At 40.9% G+C, this 18,124-nt stretch overlaps 1 protein-coding gene across 1 annotated transcript in view; it reads right to left on the bottom strand.

Annotated features, from left to right (window-relative positions):
- Positions 1-5,307: 5,307 nt before the first annotated feature.
- Positions 5,308-18,124, bottom strand: part of nphs1 (NPHS1 adhesion molecule, nephrin) — a 115,974-nt gene continuing 103,157 nt past the window's right edge. The window contains exons 17-29 of the mRNA XM_074683256.1: positions 17,816-17,937; positions 17,059-17,218; positions 16,756-16,912; positions 16,261-16,412; positions 12,796-12,907; positions 12,526-12,707; positions 12,356-12,406; positions 11,909-12,031; positions 10,242-10,290; positions 8,917-9,049; positions 6,933-7,011; positions 6,411-6,571; positions 5,308-5,896 (exon numbers count right to left, since the gene is read on the bottom strand). Of these exons, the coding sequence (XP_074539357.1) occupies positions 5,807-5,896; positions 6,411-6,571; positions 6,933-7,011; positions 8,917-9,049; positions 10,242-10,290; positions 11,909-12,031; positions 12,356-12,406; positions 12,526-12,707; positions 12,796-12,907; positions 16,261-16,412; positions 16,756-16,912; positions 17,059-17,218; positions 17,816-17,937 (1,571 nt within the window). The 3' untranslated portion in view covers positions 5,308-5,806. The remainder of the gene's footprint in view (positions 5,897-6,410; positions 6,572-6,932; positions 7,012-8,916; positions 9,050-10,241; positions 10,291-11,908; positions 12,032-12,355; positions 12,407-12,525; positions 12,708-12,795; positions 12,908-16,260; positions 16,413-16,755; positions 16,913-17,058; positions 17,219-17,815; positions 17,938-18,124) is intronic.

Raw genomic sequence — 18,124 nt, 5'->3', positions numbered from 1 at the left:
ATGCAAACACATGCTCCTTCAACTACATGCACGACATATGACATATTTAAACTACTTTCAGTAAGAAAAAGCTTATTGATATAATCTAATTATAAAACTCTAAATTGACTAAATGTATTAAATTAACATGAATTATTCTGATTCTGTAGTTTACACAAAGTGGTCAGATCAAAATTGGCCTGCAAATGTCATGAACCCCAAGGTGATTTTTATGGGCACTAAATTTATTAGTGATTGAGGCCAATTGAGACCAGAAATTCTTAATAATATCCTTCGTACTAAAGCACAATCTATTGCATACGGTATCATTGTATCGTATTGTACCGTCCATATCATATCATATCATATCACATACCTTTGTATTGTATGAACCATTTTACACCATTTCTTACTTGTATAATATTTTATTTGCTTTATACTTATATATATTTTGCAATATTTATTTTTCCGTTGCTAGGTGCCGCCCTGTTGGCTATGGCTGCCTTTTGCAGCAGCTCTCTCTTCTTTGTTTCTTGTAATTTTTTCATCTCTTTTTTGTAATCTTTGCATTTGGAGTGGAATATCACTTCCTATGGCTCATTTGTTGGTCATGGACACCAAACTTTTTGTGGCTTCAGTGATATTTTTACTACTTTTTCTCCTGTGTTTGTCTGGAGATCCTACATGTAACCATGGCTGCATTGTTTACATGTGAACTCAGCTGTTAGCAGCCTGTAGCATGTCAATGCTAACTGGTGTAAGGCCTGATGTTTTCCCACAAGGTGAAGAGAAGGAGGTGAGGACAATGTGCTGGTTCTCAGGTGTGAGCTAAGAAGTGAGGACATGGACCTGTCCTTCCATCCATCGTTATTGGGAACGTAAGATCTATCTCCAATAAGATGGACGAGCTAGCTGTGCTAACCCAGCAACAGAAGGAATACCAGAGGGCAGAGTAGCATCATGCTATTCACAGACGTGGCTAACGGAGCTAACACCAGACACCAACGCCAAATTGGAAGAGCTTCACCTGCTGTGAGCAGACAGGATCCAGGAGACAGGGATGGAGCATGACTGAAGAAGCTCAGTCCTGGACCCTGTGGAGGTGGAGGCTGGCTGAACTGGAGAATGATGGACAAGCTGCTGTGCTTGATTTATTGGCTTGTTGGACCAAAACATGTTACTACCATTTCATGAAGACATCAATGATCCATATTAAACTGCAGAAAAGGAGCAGAATATGGGACCTTTAATCATTCTTTTCCACCTTGGTCAGAAATTTGTCTTTTTAAGTGAGAGTGTGTCTGAATTTGAATAGGAGAGATGCACCACTAATTTAAACGTGCTTACATATAAAAGGCAAATCTAATTCAAGATTAATTTGGTTATTTTAAAAAAAAGGAAACGTGTTCATTTCTGTTGATTACACAGTTTAACACAGAAGAGTAGTTGTTGTCATTGAAACTTACACCTATATGAAGTAGAGATCAATGTTTCAGTCATTTATTTATGACTGTATGTGTTTAACTTTCTAGCTTTAAACTCTAAGCTCTATAAGCATGTTGACTGTTCATTTCTGCATAGCAATCTGGACTCTATTTGTGCATTTTTTTTGTAAATAATCTCTTCTTTAATTAAGAGGAACACATTCTCTCATAGTTTCAATATGCTGTTAGATCTGTCCTCATAAAAATTAACAATAAACAGTGTTTTTACTTCATTATTATCTCTCATGGACTGCTTTTTTGCATTTGTTTTGTTTTATTCTTTCATCCACATCGGAGGGCAAATTACATCCTCATTACTGACAACAGGAGAGCAAAGCCACAAAGTGAGCCGTAATAACAGCCTGAAAAACCATGTTCTAATTTGTAAAAAATAAAAAAATAATAAAAAATTGATTTGATTACTGCTTGGTTCAAGTTGAAAGAAACCCAAAGAACAATAGCAATGACAAAGCTTGAAGAAACCGGAGGTAAATTTGAGCGAGCTCCCCACAGGTAGGGCGACCTGCTAAGATGTCAAAGGAGTATTATTTGTTGTTATAGTTTTTACTTTTTTTTTTCAAACAATAAAACAACAAAAAGGAACATTTAGGGGAGGGGGTAGGGATGTGAAAACATTCCTGGAGCTGAGGTAATTAAAGGCTCTTATTTGTTTCTCTTTTGACTTAATTGTGCTCTCATGCAGCTGTGTATGTTCCAGCTCCCCTGAGATCCCTTTTCCAAAACAACATATCAAATCGTTCACCAGGTGACGAAAAAAAAGAAGTTGACACACAGTATTGAGCTGTCAAGCCTTCAGTTTTTGCAGATTACCGATCCTGCCTGAGCTGAAATGATGCTTCATGAACAGGCTTTGGTATGAACACAGCAGTCAGCCTGACAGGAACTTAAACAATTGTTCGGTAATGAGACAAACATACCTTGACAGCTCATGATGGAGAATAGCGGGCCTAATTGAGGGAACGCAGCTCTGTGAAACACCGAGATTAATCTCCATCTAGGCAGTCAGGCCTTGTTGAGGAAACAGAAGTTTAGTAGGTTGGAAAAATGTGTTGACAATAACAACCTCGACAGGATTTATATATCACCTCTTACAGACTTTGTGTAAATATTTCCACAGCAATAATGGCTTGAAAATTACAGTAATGATGCAAAAAGAGCTGTGGAACAACTCATAAAGTAGCTCGCCTCATATTCATCAAACAAAAGCAGAATTCAAAGAAACAATTCCAGAAAAATATTCATTTTTTCTGTACATGACTGTACGGTATAGTAAACTTTAACAAGCTATGTTCAAGTTTGTGCTGATTACACTAATGTGACAAATAAGGCTAAAGCAGAAGCTAGAAGCAGGAACAGTGAACACTGGCTCTGTGTCAGACCAGTCTCTGTTTGAGAACGCTACAAGGCAACAGGAACCTCAGAGGTTGGAGGAGTTGAGGAAGTTCTGGATTAGTTCAAAATTAACATCAAAGTCAGGTTTGTTGTATCAGTGGAGGCTGGTGGACTCATGTGTCAACAACAGTTTTCTTCAGTGACAAACTAGATAAACTTTATACCAGCTGAACGCATGTCAGCTTTGTTACTGATACCATAACAGAACATGCAAGATTGTGTAGGGGCATCTTGCCAAAATTAGACCCAGTTGTAGGTGCTTTTTGACAGCACAAGTTTTTCCGAGGAACTGGGGACCTTTTGAGGAACTCTGCGTATTTTGACAACAGGAACAAGGGTCTAAATTTAGTTCCAGCACCACAAAGGTCCAGGTCCTGTAAGGGGTCTGATCAGTTTAGTACATTCATATGTCACTCACCATTAGGGATGGATACCTTTCCCATTTGTAACGAGGCCAGGTACCCGGCAGTCTACCGACTGAACTCAGTGGTACCAATTTTCATTACTTTTGTGTGTGTTAATGTGGTACTAAATATTTATTTTTCTAATTGTGAAATTCCAGAGCTTTTCAATGTAACATATGTATTTCTCAATATATAAACTTGAAATTTTGTGTTCATGTCTAGATTGGAAAATTGCCTACTCTTCCACTTCCTCAGTCAAGGATGCGTTTAGGTATCGAAACATGGTACCATTTGATTTCACCTGAATTGGTACTCTGTACAACAGACTGAGTTTGGTAAGTACCAATAAGAGTACCTAATTCAGTACCCATCCCATAATTCACTCACCATCTGCAATAACTTGACACAACTGTGTCTCACTTGAATAAAAAATGCCAAATGTTTTTTTTTTTTTTTTTGAGCCCGATAGCCTTCTCTTTTCTGCTCCTTGTGTTACAGTCTGAAGTGTAAACAAGTGATTTTCAGCTGAACATGTCAATGGTTGAAGCACTTACAGTAGCTGTTTAACACAAAAGGAGTCTTCAGGAATTTATCCCAGAGTAGATTTTTATCAAATTGTCCAAAACTTCTCATCAGGTAAGTATTTGATGATATTCTTGTGCTGTTTGGGAGGGATGAATTGAAAGCTTTTAGTTAAAAGTGCTGCTATTTAAAAAAAAAAACACACACAAAAAAAAAACACACAAAAAAACACAACACTGGTCGATCTGTCCCGGCTTTTAAAGTCTGTTTTGATGCAAGTCAAGCATTCCAGGCATCCTGGTACCGCTTTGACACTCGCTCATGTCTCCTTCCAACAAAAATCCACAGACTATGCAAGAAACCCAAAGGTAAAACATAACAATGAACTCCTCCATGCTAACAAGTTGCATAACAGGGTAACTTGAGTGTCACGCAAGACAATGTCAGGCTGTTTGTTGGCTTCTGTGGCATCATCTTGTAATGCTTTTGTGTTTTTCTTTCTGCCTCCTAATCAACTGGCTGCATTGTTCAGTTACCTTAGTGCTTGTCTGTACGTCAATAGCTTGATTTGCTTTATCAGAACTGGAGTTCAAGCTGTAGTGAGACAGACAACAAAAGGCCACAAGGGCCCCTAAGAGCTGTGTATATTAGTTTTTTATTTTTGTCAAATGCATCATCTGTTAAAATGAAGGCTGCGTACTGCATATATTATCCTGCGGACAGTCATCAGGGTGGGGCGCTCTAATGACAGAATTTGTTGTCCAAAGCAAGCCCTGAGCTGTAAGCATCATCGTAAACTTGTAGGTGTATTCTTTTAATATATCCTCAGCTTGGAACTGTGTCTTTTTTAAGTTTTGGGGATTTCTATAACTGTTTTGGTAAAGCAACTTTGATTTTGAAAAATCATCTTAAAGATAACTTTAATTTACTGCAGGCTCAGGAAGCTGCAAAGTAAACTGGCATTTCTTCTTCTACAATGTGTTCATAAGTGAAAAGCCAAAGAGTTTTTGATGCTGTAGCCACAGTTGGAGCTTAGCCTAACCCCCATCTCCCTGTCTCTATCTTCAACTGTCCAACCCTCAGTGAGACAAATTCTCTGCTTGGTTCCTCTTCCTCTCTGATGCTGTGAGCTGAACTTCAATCCGAGAGAGAAAACAGGATTAGAGTCTGGCCTTAGATATGGCTCTACCTCCTGAAGACATAACCATGCTAAATACCACTCTGTACAATCCTATTGTCGGGATTGTCAGAGACTAACTGTGAGGTCTGAAACTCTTTGTATCACACAGGGGAGGAACAGGACACTGCTGTCAGGTACTCATCTGGTTACATGTTGGAAAGTGTTGACATAGGAAGGGTCAAAAAGGATGATGTCTGCCTGGGTGGCACCATGAGTCCGTGCTTCCTCCGCCTCACTGCAAACCACAGCGTTGTCAGTCTGTTTTTGTCTCCAGCTGACTGATTCATGTCTACCTGCAGGCCAGAGCAGGAGGGGGTTGTGGGTAGTGACCATGACTTGGCTCCAAGAACGAGGGGAAAGGTGAAAGAACAAAGGGTGGACAAAGGGAGGTGGAGGATAAAGTCACATCTCAGAGGGAGTAAGAAAACAGAAGGCGGTAAATGTACTGCTTGAGTTAGCCGGAGTAACACACTGAAGCATCATTCTGAGTTTCTGATAAGACGTTACCAAGGCTCCTGTTTTTGCCTCTTTATTGCAATACACAGCATTATTCTGTAGGTCAACACAGTCCTTAGGGTTACACTGTAGATGTTTGCGCTTCACAAAGCAAGAGCTCACAGTGATTAACTCTACTAAATGATATCAACCAGCTCCTTTGAACTCAGGACATTCACCCTTTCAAGGTAACTAGCCAAAAAAAACTCCAGATACAATGAAATGAATAACCTTGTATTCAGTGTTTGCTGAACAACACTGTCCTCAGTGACTTGGTGTTGAGTCACAGCTACTGTCGTGGCAAATTTGTTCGTGCTGACCTCCACATTCTAGACTAGCTCGCCTCGAAGTTCAAAGGGAAGATCAGAGTCTCTCTGCTGCTGCTGAACATCCACCAAGTCTCTGCCTCCCACAGTACCCTGCTGAGAGACAGAGTGCGTCTTAGTTTCTCTTTCATACACAACAAAACTGAAGAATTACATCTTAAACAGACATTACTTTTTACAATGGCACAAAGCAGACATGCATTCACACATTTATGCTTTTTATAGCTTTCCCAACTCTATGACTAGGAAATATGACCATTTGATGTCTGGATCATAACTTAAAACTGTCCACAGTGTTGGAAAAACAACACAGAAACAGGTCGTTTCCATTGGTCAGCAATGTATCGCAATGACCAGCCTATGTGTTGTTTTTACATTCCCAGAAAACTGTCTATCTTAAAAAAACAAGCTCTGTTATCTTAAGATATTGAGATGAATTAATTCTAAGTGGGAACGCAAAACCAGCTTAGTCTATTCAAACATTGAATTCTTGAAGAAACAATTGAAATTTACGTTTAAGCATGAAAAGCACATCTGCATTGGCTGTTCTGTATTTGGCTGTATGTAAATAATGTCCTCCATCACAGTTTGGGTTTTGTTTACAGACCTGAGAGTAGGTGGGGGGTCTCCATGCTCTCCTTTGATTGGGCAAACTGTGGTCAAATAAGGACGGGCGGGAAGGAAGAGAGGAAGGCAGGACTTCCTGGTACAGACCCCTATCTCTAACCTCTTCATACAGATGGCTTTGAGAGTCAAGGTGGGCGACATCTTGAAGAGTACATGGAAACACATTCATAAACAAAGTGAGGAAAAGTAATTCAAACAACTTCTTCAGCATTAAAACTAAAACTATCTTCTGGATTTTTCTTCATCTTAGTGTCCCCTGACTTTGTTTGTCTTCAGTTTCCCTGTTGGTTGGGTCTCTGTTGTTATTTTGGGTATCCTGCATTCTGTCAAAGTACTTTGTAAACTCTGTAAATAAGACAGTTCTTCCGTTGCCCCAAGTTGTTTGCCACATGTTTAAACAAAGACAAAAATATCTCCTCATTGGCTCAGACTGCATCATGTTTTTTGGATGCGAGCTTGTGTATTGTTGCCTTGTTTACTCTGAGGTATATTAGCATCTCACCTAGTCTGCGTGTTTCCTCAGGGTGTGGACTGAAAGGCAGCATGTAGTCTCCGGTAGGGTAGTAATAATGGGCACTTTCCTGAAATTCATGTGAAACAAGCGATTAGCACGACAAAGACTTCACCACATGTTTTAGGTTGGAGCAGGTCATGCCTAAAGGATACTTTCCAAGAGTTTTTAAAGCCTCAAGGGCAGACATTCCTGAAATGAAATACTATGAAATCCAACCAAGTCTCTCCCCAAGACATTGGTCGTCATTATATTTTGGGACAAATATGAGAAATAGCCTTTTCTCCATTTTGAAGGGTATTTGTAAAATATAAATCTTGCAAAATACGAACTGTAAGGTGGTTGGTAGAAATTAAAATAGCAATAAAGTTATCTGTTCCATACACTCCTTTGCAAATTTCTGTAACTTCTAAATTTCCATAACAAAGCACAAGTCATGTGATAAAATACAAAACAGGAGTTGATTTAGTTAAACATGATACACCAGTGAAATGTTTACAGCACAAAGTGAGCGTTAAGTTAGTTCAGGCTGACCATATGGTATAATCAGCAGAGCTGAGTATTCTGCCAAAAACAGTATAAGGTTTATAACCAAAAATTCGTGTTAAATGGACTTACTTTTTGTGCTAAACTCAGTAAACTAGGCATTCTGGTAAAACTGTGGTGGCCTGTCTACCCTTGGTGCTAAGCACTTCTTTTATGCTGTGTCTGATTGCATCAGTGTTGTATGGTTTTTATTGTTACCCCTGTTCTGTGCTGCTGGGGCTCTTTGCTGCTGCTCTCCTGCCTTGGCTTATGTGTGCACAATACAGAGAGAAGAGTTGTGTTCTCCCCAACTAATAATTATCATTCCACGTAAGCAGGTAGAAAGGCGTGGAACCCCCAGAATAGAGCCACTCCACCAAATTCAACATTCTGCATGCTGATAATGAATTCTTTTGTCAAATGTAGTCCTGACTGGAATTCTATTGAACAGGTATTAATAACGCAAGAAAAAAAGGATGCTCCTGTCACTGATCAACAGCTGAGACAGAGAGAAAGTATCATCAATCGAGTCTTATTTTTAAGCAACAAAGCATGTGCAGAAAGCAAACACTTAACACTGAAAGACAAAAGCTTTTATTCATTTGTTGGAAAAGACTTCTGTCTGCCTGACGCACCATCAGGGCCTCCATGAGGCTGCAGCCCACAGCTCTGGTATCACAGCCTCAGAAAAATCAAAGTACAGAAAAGTTCAGCTTCATTTTTCTTGCTAATTATAAGCACTAATAAGAGTTCAGGGGTAGCGGCTCGCACCTTTAAAGGAAACAGGTGTTTAGACTAGTTGAGGATTATTTTGAGAAACCGGAAGTGAAGGCTGTGGAGTATTCATAGCAACAGGACATGTTGCTATTTTCAGTTAGTAACACCCACATCATGTTTTGGGTGGAGGCAGAAATCTCAGGGGCAGGTATTAAGGACACATGAAACCAGAAATATCTCCACCCCAGGCAAGGTATCACAACATGTAAACGAGTGAGATATTTTTGAGGTAATTTGGCTGAACCAACTCTTTCAGGTACGTGTTGTTTTAAATCATTGGAGACATTGTCTGCCTCTGTGGGACTTCGAGGTTTCATTATGCCCCATCCTGACAGCATAGTGCTTTCCATTTTCTTCTGCTTCTCTCAACAGATTTCTTCAAGGTTCAAATCCTTGTTGGCCCGTTTTAAGTACAAAATGATAATCCCTCTGAGATCGATGTGTATTTTGAATGCTAATAGTGAGGTATTGATCCAGGTTCCATCTCTATGCACAGCTAAAGCTTTCATTAGTTTATCAATCCATTTTCAGTGATATGGCTGGATTCTCCACTTCTTCTTTATCTGACAGATCCTTCGCCAGTTATCTTGTTCATTCTGCCTATGTACTTCATTAGTGAGTCTTTCTTGAAGACTTTTTCCCTTCTCCCCTCCGGCGTCTCTCCTGTACTCACCGCTGTACAGCTTTCGTAGACATTGCTCTCTGTTTCAGACCCAGAGTCGATGAGGAGAGTTCGCTGGGCCGCAGCGTTGATTTTTTCTCTGCTCTCATACTTATTGGAGTTGCTTACAGTTGACTGACTGGACCTGCATCATGAGATAATATTCTTTTATCTACATGAGCATTTTTTGTAATATTTTCCAAGAAAAAAAATCAGAGGAGTCATGTTTTCATAAAAGTTAGCAAAATTAAACAAAATGTGAGGTTGTGCTTAAAAATTAAGAAAATGGTTTCTCAATGTCAGCCTACTAAATTAAGATTTAGAGGTAGAGTCTGCAGGATTTTTCTAAAAAAGAAAAAAAAAGGTCAACTTTTACAGGAATAACCCTGCCTATTCCTCACTTCTGGGCCTCTACACATGTGTGTCAGTGTCTGTGTTTGCCTCAAACCCTCTCCTTAGCCATTATGTTGATGTTTTGATTGTACTGGTACATTTCTGGGGCGACAGAAAGTGGGGTTACGTTAGCCAATCACAGAGCGCCCAATGTGCAAGTGACTGTATGTTGATTAGCAAGTGGAAGAAGCTAATCCAAGCAGCTATGATAGTGGAGGTAACACAGAGAAAGAAAACACACAACCAAAGTGAAACGAGAAACCAAACAGATAACGCTTTTGACTAAATGAGGGTGAAGCTTGGCTCAACTTTTACCACTTTCAGGCACTCGGAGAGCAGCTTGGGACAAAAAGCGACATGAGTTGGCTTTCTGCTAAGCAGGTATGTGTCAGATAACCCAGTAACTAGCTTGTTCTAACATGTCAAGTCAGGTGCACAGCTCTTGAGTATAGTGTAGAAACGGAATGCTTAAGGTTGTTGCTGGGTCAATGAGTGTGTTCACATAGTCACGGTCTTAGCTGTGGGTGTGGCGCTGATCCAAAGAGGAGGAGCTCAGTTTGATATTGTGTTAGCTAGCAAGTAATGAAAATTCCTGCAGATTCTACCTTAAACATTTACAGGGAATAAGAATTTCTTTTGTTTGCTTGTTTTTCACAGTTCTTTTAGACATCAGTGCCCATAAACTTCTAATCATCTCCAGGAGTTAAGCACAAATCTGACCTTTTTTCCTGCAAAAATGAAGTTTGTCATAATGTATCATATGGGTTATCTGAGGATTCCAGTGCAAATTTGATGACAGGAATATAAATGGATATTGACTGAAGCTCTTTTTGCCTGCCTGGCTGTTTTAGTAGCTGGGTCAGCCAATGGATCAGGCCTCAGACTTCTTAGAGTGGATTGGATGTGTGTTCCTTTATTACTTCTACAGCGGGGCCTTAACTTACCCCTTCTCTTCATTCTTCTTCCCGTCTAACATGCTGCCTCCTCCACCCCCTGCAGAGGGGACACAGAAACAGGAGGAAAGAGGCTTAGCTTTAGGAAATTAGGACTGAAGAGGAGGAGCATCATCTCATGGGGGCTAAAATTGATCAGTGTAGCAAAAAGACCAGAGAGATGGATTAAAAACTGTTGAGATTTATGTAAAAAAAGCAGAGTAATGAAAAAAAAAGATTGACACACATGAGAAGCTGACAGTCAGACTGGGAGGCAAATAGAAAGAGACAGAGGGAAAGATAGAAGGAGGACATAAAACCAGCAAATAAGATAAAAGATATGGATGAAACAGAGAAGTGACAGCTCTGACAGATGAATGTTGCAAGAGGTAGAGGTTTAGGAGGTAGAGAGTGAGCAGAGGAGAAGGAGACAGGGGAGACAGAGGGACATGAAGGGATGAGTAGAGGGTCAGAGTCTGGGCTGACAACTGTATCATGGTTCAGAGTCATTTTTTAAGGTTGGGTTCAAAAGCTCGGACATTTTAGTGACAAGAAGTGATGTAAGAAACATGATCACATGACTTCTTTTCCTGATTATTTCCTTGAGCACACATGCAAACTGCTGCCTGGTGGCTCAAACTTTACCTTCTTAAGACTCCACAAACACCCCGTCTTTTTAAAAAAATATATTTTTCATCTAGAGGGCCGTTTCAAGACAACGTTTTAGGGTGAAAAAGTATTGATGTGTTTCGGCCTCTCATTAATATTGAAACACATTTAAGTCGACCTAATATGTAGACTTTTTAAAAGAGTGGATTTTTTCTGAAATGCTGCCGCCAATGTTGCCGTTTAAACAGCAAGCTGGAGTTTTCAGTGGAAACTCTGACGTTATGCTCCGCTTCACACATGCGCGTACAACAGTACAACAACACTGTTGTGACAATCGTTGGGGACTACCGTGTTGTGCTTGTGCTGCTCAATCTACTGAATCTGACAACTGTCCTTCAACAAAATGTGCATCTTTTGCTTCACTTCTGCACTTAGCATTCACCAATACGCCAGATTAAGTGTTTCTGTGCATGTATATATATATATATATATATATATATATATATGTCTGCATACCCTCCAGAAAGTAGGTAGCCCCTTTCCAAACTGACTAGGACATTATTGTGGAGGACAGGTAGAGCTCATCAGTTTCTTCTGTCATCTTCTCCAGCATGATTTGCTCAGCAGTAGGAGTAAAAATTAGCTAGCAATAGCTGACAACTGGGCTGTCTGCTGCTTCTTCTGTCTACCCTCTGTTGTATTGTTAGTGGCAGTCAGCAAAAAGAACTACTCCCACTACCAAATATGAATCAACTAGTTACTCGGTGTTACTGGTGTTGCCTTATTTTCATTGTTAGCCAAATATCAAAATTTATTTCCTTAAAAAGTTATTGGCATTGTTTTTGTCGTCAAAAAAAGACATCTTTATGACTGACTCCCCCTCAGCACACCCTGCCCAGCCACCCCCTCTCACCTTCACCAAACAGAGTACTTTGAGTTGTGAGAGCCCATCGGACAAAGCGAAGTTCCTGAAAATGACAGGACCTAAGTGTCCTGAAATTACCCAGAAAATGTCAAGAGTTCAAGTGTGAAAGGGGGTACACAAAGATGAAAGATTTTTTTACGGTTACCTGTCTGTTCTCGCCTCTTTTTCCACCTCAGTCCAAAGAAACAGCCCAAAGAATTAAAGAGCAGCAGGACTCCAAACACCACTGTGAAGACTACAGTCAAATAGGCCGGCAGTCCTCTCCCACCTGGTCCACAAAGCAGCAGCAACATTATCTCAGTGCATGCCAATGAAAGTTAAAGAGGGAGTAATATGGAAATTGGGAAAGATAAAAACTGACTGAGACAGACCCAACCACTCTCTCAATTGTCTTTATTGATTAAAGACTAGCAGAGGGGAAAAAGTATGGGGTGGCTGCCATGACAACCACTACTCTGGTAGAACAAACATTAACAGCCTTGGAGGTGCATACATTAACATGATTTAGCCAAATGAAGCTAGCTGCTGTGCAAACAGCAATTTCCAACTGCCCTTAAGAGCTTTTTCAGGGAGTTGTGATAAAAAGACTTACTCCGTGAGACTGAGTCATCGTCTTCTGGGACGACTTCTTCTCCTGGCCTCTCTGAAAAAGAGGGAGGAAAACTTTTCAACTCCAAACACAGTCTTTAATTTGTTCTCACTTATCTGATGTTTGCACAGTAGAGTTATTTCAACGTCATGCAGGGGTTACTCCAAACTGACCCTTGGTGGTGATGGTCAGTACTGCATTGTTGTCAGCATAGCTGCTCTCTCCCATTGCATTGAGGGCATTGACGGAGAAGTTATAGGTGGTGACAGGGTGCAGGTTAGTGACAGTGAAGATGGTAGCGCTGGGAGGAAACACGTCTGTGTACAGGAAACTGGATGACTGTTCCCAGCGGTATCTGTCAACCAGACATTAATGTTAGGTGCACGCCTTAACTGAGAAGAAGGGTCACTCCTAGACCAGCATAGTATCTTTTAAAGTTGCACCTGATTCGAAATCTTTGCCTCAAACCACCATTGAAGCCCGGCATCCACTCCAGGGTGACTGAGTTGTGCGTGGCGCCCACTTGGCGAAACGATGAAGGAGGATCTGGGCGATCTGGAAAGAGAAAGAAAGCAGTTGGGAAAGCAAATATGCTCTCAATAATCTATAAATAATGACGAAGAGCAGAACACCTTCCCTCGACAGGTGGCTATTTGAAAAAGGCTTCAGGTAATAAGAAAAGGAGATAGTGGAGTGGTTATATCTGCAGAGTTTGAAATAACACACGGAGCCCTGCTGGCCTATAGGATCATTTCTCCCCTACAGCCTCTCTGCTTTGCAGAAGTTATAAATAGATAAAATGATATCACAAAAAGTAAGAGCATGGCTGCTGGATAGAAATAGGAGAGGAGGCAAAACGATTGAAGATATTCTTACATTCTCATTGATCATACAGCAGTTTGTAAACACAATTACTCTCCTGAGATATGAACATTCACTGTTTAACTTAGAGCCAAATGTGTGAATACTTAAAACCTAATGATTTTAGGCTGAGACACTGGTCTCATACTTAAAACTGAAAACTCTGATGATGAAAATGATCATTACCACTGATGAGAAATGATAGAAAACAGCAAAGAGAAATGTTGAACATAGTGTGCAAACAAACATTTTGGTTTTTCACAGTTTATCTGTTCTCTCAGTTTACTCCACAAGCCCCCAAAGAACATTGTTTTGACAGCAACAGCTTTGCATTTTTTAACAGTGCATCACTCTTTATCCTTGTGTTCTTGAGGTTGAGCTTTTGTTTGAATGTTTGATCAGAAAACATGGGCCGAGCTACGGCTGATTGTTGCAATTTGTCTGATCCATCCAACCAAAGTCATGCAATGAAGGAAGAAGCTTCTTGATTACTATCAATATTGTGGCCAGAGATCAAAGCAGACTAACCAGGCCTTCAGTCTGACACGAGGCACTTTTTCAGTCAGGGAGTAAAGGGAAAGTGGATTATTTTGCATTTGGAGCATGAAAAAAAGAGAAGAAGAAGGGTGGTTTTGGGGGCAGAGGGAGAGATAGTGAAGGAGAGGAGGAGGAGAGATAGCTGAGGAGCAACATGAGAAAAGGATGCTCTTCTCGTCTCTGGCTCCGGGCTGCAGCCCAGTTTACAGAGTAAATAATTCCCACTATCAGCTCCACTCATAAGATTCCAGGGCGAAGAGGTCAGCCTTATTTGGATCTCGTCTCCTTCAAATCCAAAAAGCACCACGCTGAGAAAAAAAAACCCCTCTCTTTTCCTCTTGGGCTTTAAAATGATAAGGAAGCATATGAAATTTATTATCACGGCGTCAGATTAATTATGAATATTCACAGCACTAAAAAACAACTGGGGAACAAACAGGGCCAATATTGGATTGCACTTTATGGTTTTTTATAGTAAACATTAAATGTGCCCAACGATGGCTGTGGGCCCTTGCTGAGAGCAGGACTGTGTTGGTAGTGGTGGCGGTGGAAAGATACACTCCGAGGCAGAAAAGGCTAAGCATGCCGGAGAGAGCGAAGCGTATCACTGCAGCATTATCTCAGGGAGTAAGTGAAGTAGTGCTACGGGCTAAATGATAAGGTAGAGATAGAGCAGTGGAAGAAGTTCCTTAAAGGGCCGACACTCAGGAGCAACAACTCTCTCCAGTTTCTGCATGTTCAGTGGCGATCCAACACTATTGTTATACTGCTGGAAAAGGCTGATAAAACATTGGACAAAGCACCACAATCGCAATTATTTTGAGATGCTGCCAAATTTAAACCAAAGGAAAAATTTGTGCACTGCTGCCAAGTGCGTGATATGCATAATCCTTACATGTTGTGTGCCCTCACCACTGACTTTGATCATTTGCCACTTATTCAAAGCTTCTTTAGGTGATATTTTTTACCACTAGAGGGTAAAGGATGTCGATAGAAACTAAGAAACTCAAGCCTCACAAACTCCATTGTATGTTAGTTGCATTGCTTGAGCAAACAACCTCCTGCATATCAAGCAAGATGGACATTAAGGCCCGTAAACACGAGCTAATAGTAGCTCTGGTTCAACTGGCGAGCTCTTTGCTTTCACTTCAGTGCATGTTTAGCCGTTAAACAGACATTTAGAGAACATCTATGGCGTCCGTTAAAAGGATACTGAAAATTATGTCCAAAAGTGAGTTTTTCAACATGTATTTCATGCTGATCAAACGTTTATGTTCACATCAGACAAGAGCAAATTTGCTAAAAGCAGTTTTTGAGTCACATCTTTTATTTATCACAGCTCAAATAAAGATACCACAGAGCATCAAATGAGTCACCGACTTAAAAATTAAAGAAGTAAAGTTAGACTTGATCCTACAACGATCTGAAAATAAGCCCTAAGCTCTCCACTGGTAGCGATTGAGTTCAATCATTTACCATTACATCATGTATCAACCAATTACATCTTACATAGTCTGAACTTCATAGCTAAGGCACCAGGGCATGTAAAGTTTTATTCCTTCATCTTCTGTGGGGAAGTTTTAAAACTGCTCTTTTAAAGAGGTCTTCATCTCTGTATCTTCTTGTTCACAATACAAAGCCTGTCCACTGCTGGATTAATGATTTTAAATGAAAAATAAATTGCATTGTTCTTATGCTGTAGACAGTGTTTGATAACCTGTTAAAACCTGTTTGAAATCAGGTTTGGATGTTCAGACCTAATTGGAACAAGTTTCAAGGTTGAAATCCTGGTTAGTGCTCACAGGAAAAGCTTGACTTTAAATCTTTAGGTCAATGAGAATGAAAATACTTTTTATTTGCCTGTGTAAAAATGAGCCAATTACAGACAAAACAAGCCCTATGTCTGTTTAAAAGTCCAGTATTGTAAGAAACAAAGTTCATATGAGGGTCATGGTCCTACTAACTTTGTGCTTTAAGTGTTTCGTTATGTGTGCTTTGGTTTTATACATTGTAAAATGAATTGACTTGGAGTCACAGATCAGGATGTGGAAATAAGTAAATCATTAGTCCTCATGCCAACTCTTCTATCATCAGGTTTTTTTAAACTGTAAACACAGTATTTATGTAATCACGTAGGAAGTAGTTGGATAAACATCAACTTCGGTCAAGACCAATCTGACCATCTCTATATCCAAATAAATCAAACTACGTGGGATTAAACATTGGCTCTCATCCTGGCCATATGGACCGTCTCTGCCAAGGATCTCACTGGCCTAAAGGCCTGGATGGTGGGATGCCAGAAGTTTTCTGCAACACAATCAGAACCTATGATACAAATGATTGACTGGGTTGTGTGATATCCTGTTTTACCACAAACATTTGGCTATGTTCTTGGGTGCTAGGTGGACCCTGACCAAACAGAGTTGATGGAGCATAAACTGACACCAACAAAGAGTGCAGAAACAACACTCATCAAGACACACATGTATACAAAACAAACACAAATGTACTTGTGCTGACGAGCTGGATGTCTAACTTGTCTTCTCCGAGTGAGTTGAGGGCAGTGCAGCTGAACACTGCGTAGTCCAGAGCTGCACTCACGTTCACAACTCGAACTGTGCTGGTGTGGAAGGAGCCCTCCCTCACTGTGCGCTCCTCATACCTGCAGCATGCACGTATGCACACAAACACACACAGAAAAGAGAGATAAATCCTGAGCAGGGAGACGGCAAGGATTGTGATGTCCTGCAGATTGCACTAAGTCACCCAATTTCACACATCAAAGAAGCATTAAACGGGTATTTGCATAGTGAGAAGCGAAGAATAAAATGCTCTAAATCTGGATTTAATGGTGAAATAGCAGGAAATAGCAATAGAATGTATTATATTAGGCTAACCCTAATTTAATTGTGAATATTCATCAATATGCAACTAAATGCTGACAGTAGCACTGAAGTTAATAGTGGAAAAAAAGAAGTGAAACAGAATAATGCCGACTCTCAGACCTGGGATTTGCAAAATCCATGCGTACACCATTTTTCTCCCAAGAAAAGTCGACTCGTGGAATACCTTCTGCCTGACATATGAGTTCAGCTGTAGTAGTGCCATCCCCTCTGCTTGCTACCTTCCTCCACTGCACTCCTTTCTGCAACTCTGGTTTGACTACATGAAACAAGATGGGCATGGTGGTTATTCAGGCAGAAAACAGACACAATGCACCAGGAAAAGTACACATGTATTTATTGACGGGTACAAAAACAAGTGCATGTTGCCACAGATAACTCTCCATGCACGCCAGGAAAACTCACATTGCACTACCAGTTGAACATTCACAGAAGCAGGGGGGCCTATGCCATTATTAACCGTGCACTGGTAAAGCCCAGCATGAGCCCGCGTCACATCACGGATGGTCAAAAGGCCAGATTCGTCTTCCTGGTTTTCCTCCACCACCTCCTTCTCCCCGTCCCCCTGTGGAAGACAGAATGAGGGGGAATAAGTGGCAGACAGCAGCTATCACTCAATACACAGCCTCTCTCTTTCACAGTGTGGGCTTGGGGAGGGAAGATGGGGGCTGTGGGAGAGCAAGACAGGTAGACAGTTAAGCAGGAAACAATCAGGGCTTGAGGTGGGGATGGGAAGGGCGTCAGGGGAACAAGCTCTGAGGATGGAGAAAGATAATGCCAAGGGTTGGAGAGCCAGAGGGAAAAAGGGAAAGGGAGGGAGCCGTGCTGGTTGAAAACGGGAGCATGCAATACTGCCGGGGGGTGGGTTAGACCGGAGAAAGCATCAGTAGATACAGAGACCACGCCACATTGACAAATGTGCCCTTTAGTCACGCAGCAGTAATGAAAGCTATTTTTCTGGATTTGGGCTGAGTGTGGAGCAGGAAGAGGTGGGGTGGAAGGATAGTTACAGCCAGTGAAATATGGTGCGTCTGTGCATTTAGAAAGGCCAGTGATAAACGGTAAGAAGGAGTAAAATAATAGAAAGGAAGAGCCGGATAAAGGAAATATAACTCAGGGGATGGCTGTGTTCCTGTGTGTGTGTGTTTATCTGAGCTCTCACCGGCAATTTCCAAGAGAACATGCCAGAAATAATGGGGTTGGCATCTGCCACACATATCAGGTCTGCTGTTCCCCCAAGGTTCACGACTACTGGGTCTTTCTCTGCCTTGACACTAGGAGCATCTGAGAGTAAAACAAACAGAACTAGGTTGAGGCGGGACCAAAGGTTACCATGCCAACCTGGGTCAAATCATTTGCCAACCCATTAAACAGACATGCTGCATTGCTATAATTACTCTTACACTTGTTTTCCTTTGAACTTGTTCATGACCCTGTTTTAATTGGACTCTGTGTTTCAGATTCAGCACCA

This window comes from Halichoeres trimaculatus, unplaced genomic scaffold (assembly GCF_033239565.1).
Source record: "Halichoeres trimaculatus isolate MK-OKI-2021-1 unplaced genomic scaffold, fHalTri1.1 fHalTri1_scaffold_12, whole genome shotgun sequence".
Lineage (NCBI taxonomy): Eukaryota > Metazoa > Chordata > Actinopteri > Labriformes > Labridae > Halichoeres > Halichoeres trimaculatus.
Note: the sequence above shows the minus strand (reverse complement) of the source record. Positions and strands in the feature narration are given on the sequence as shown.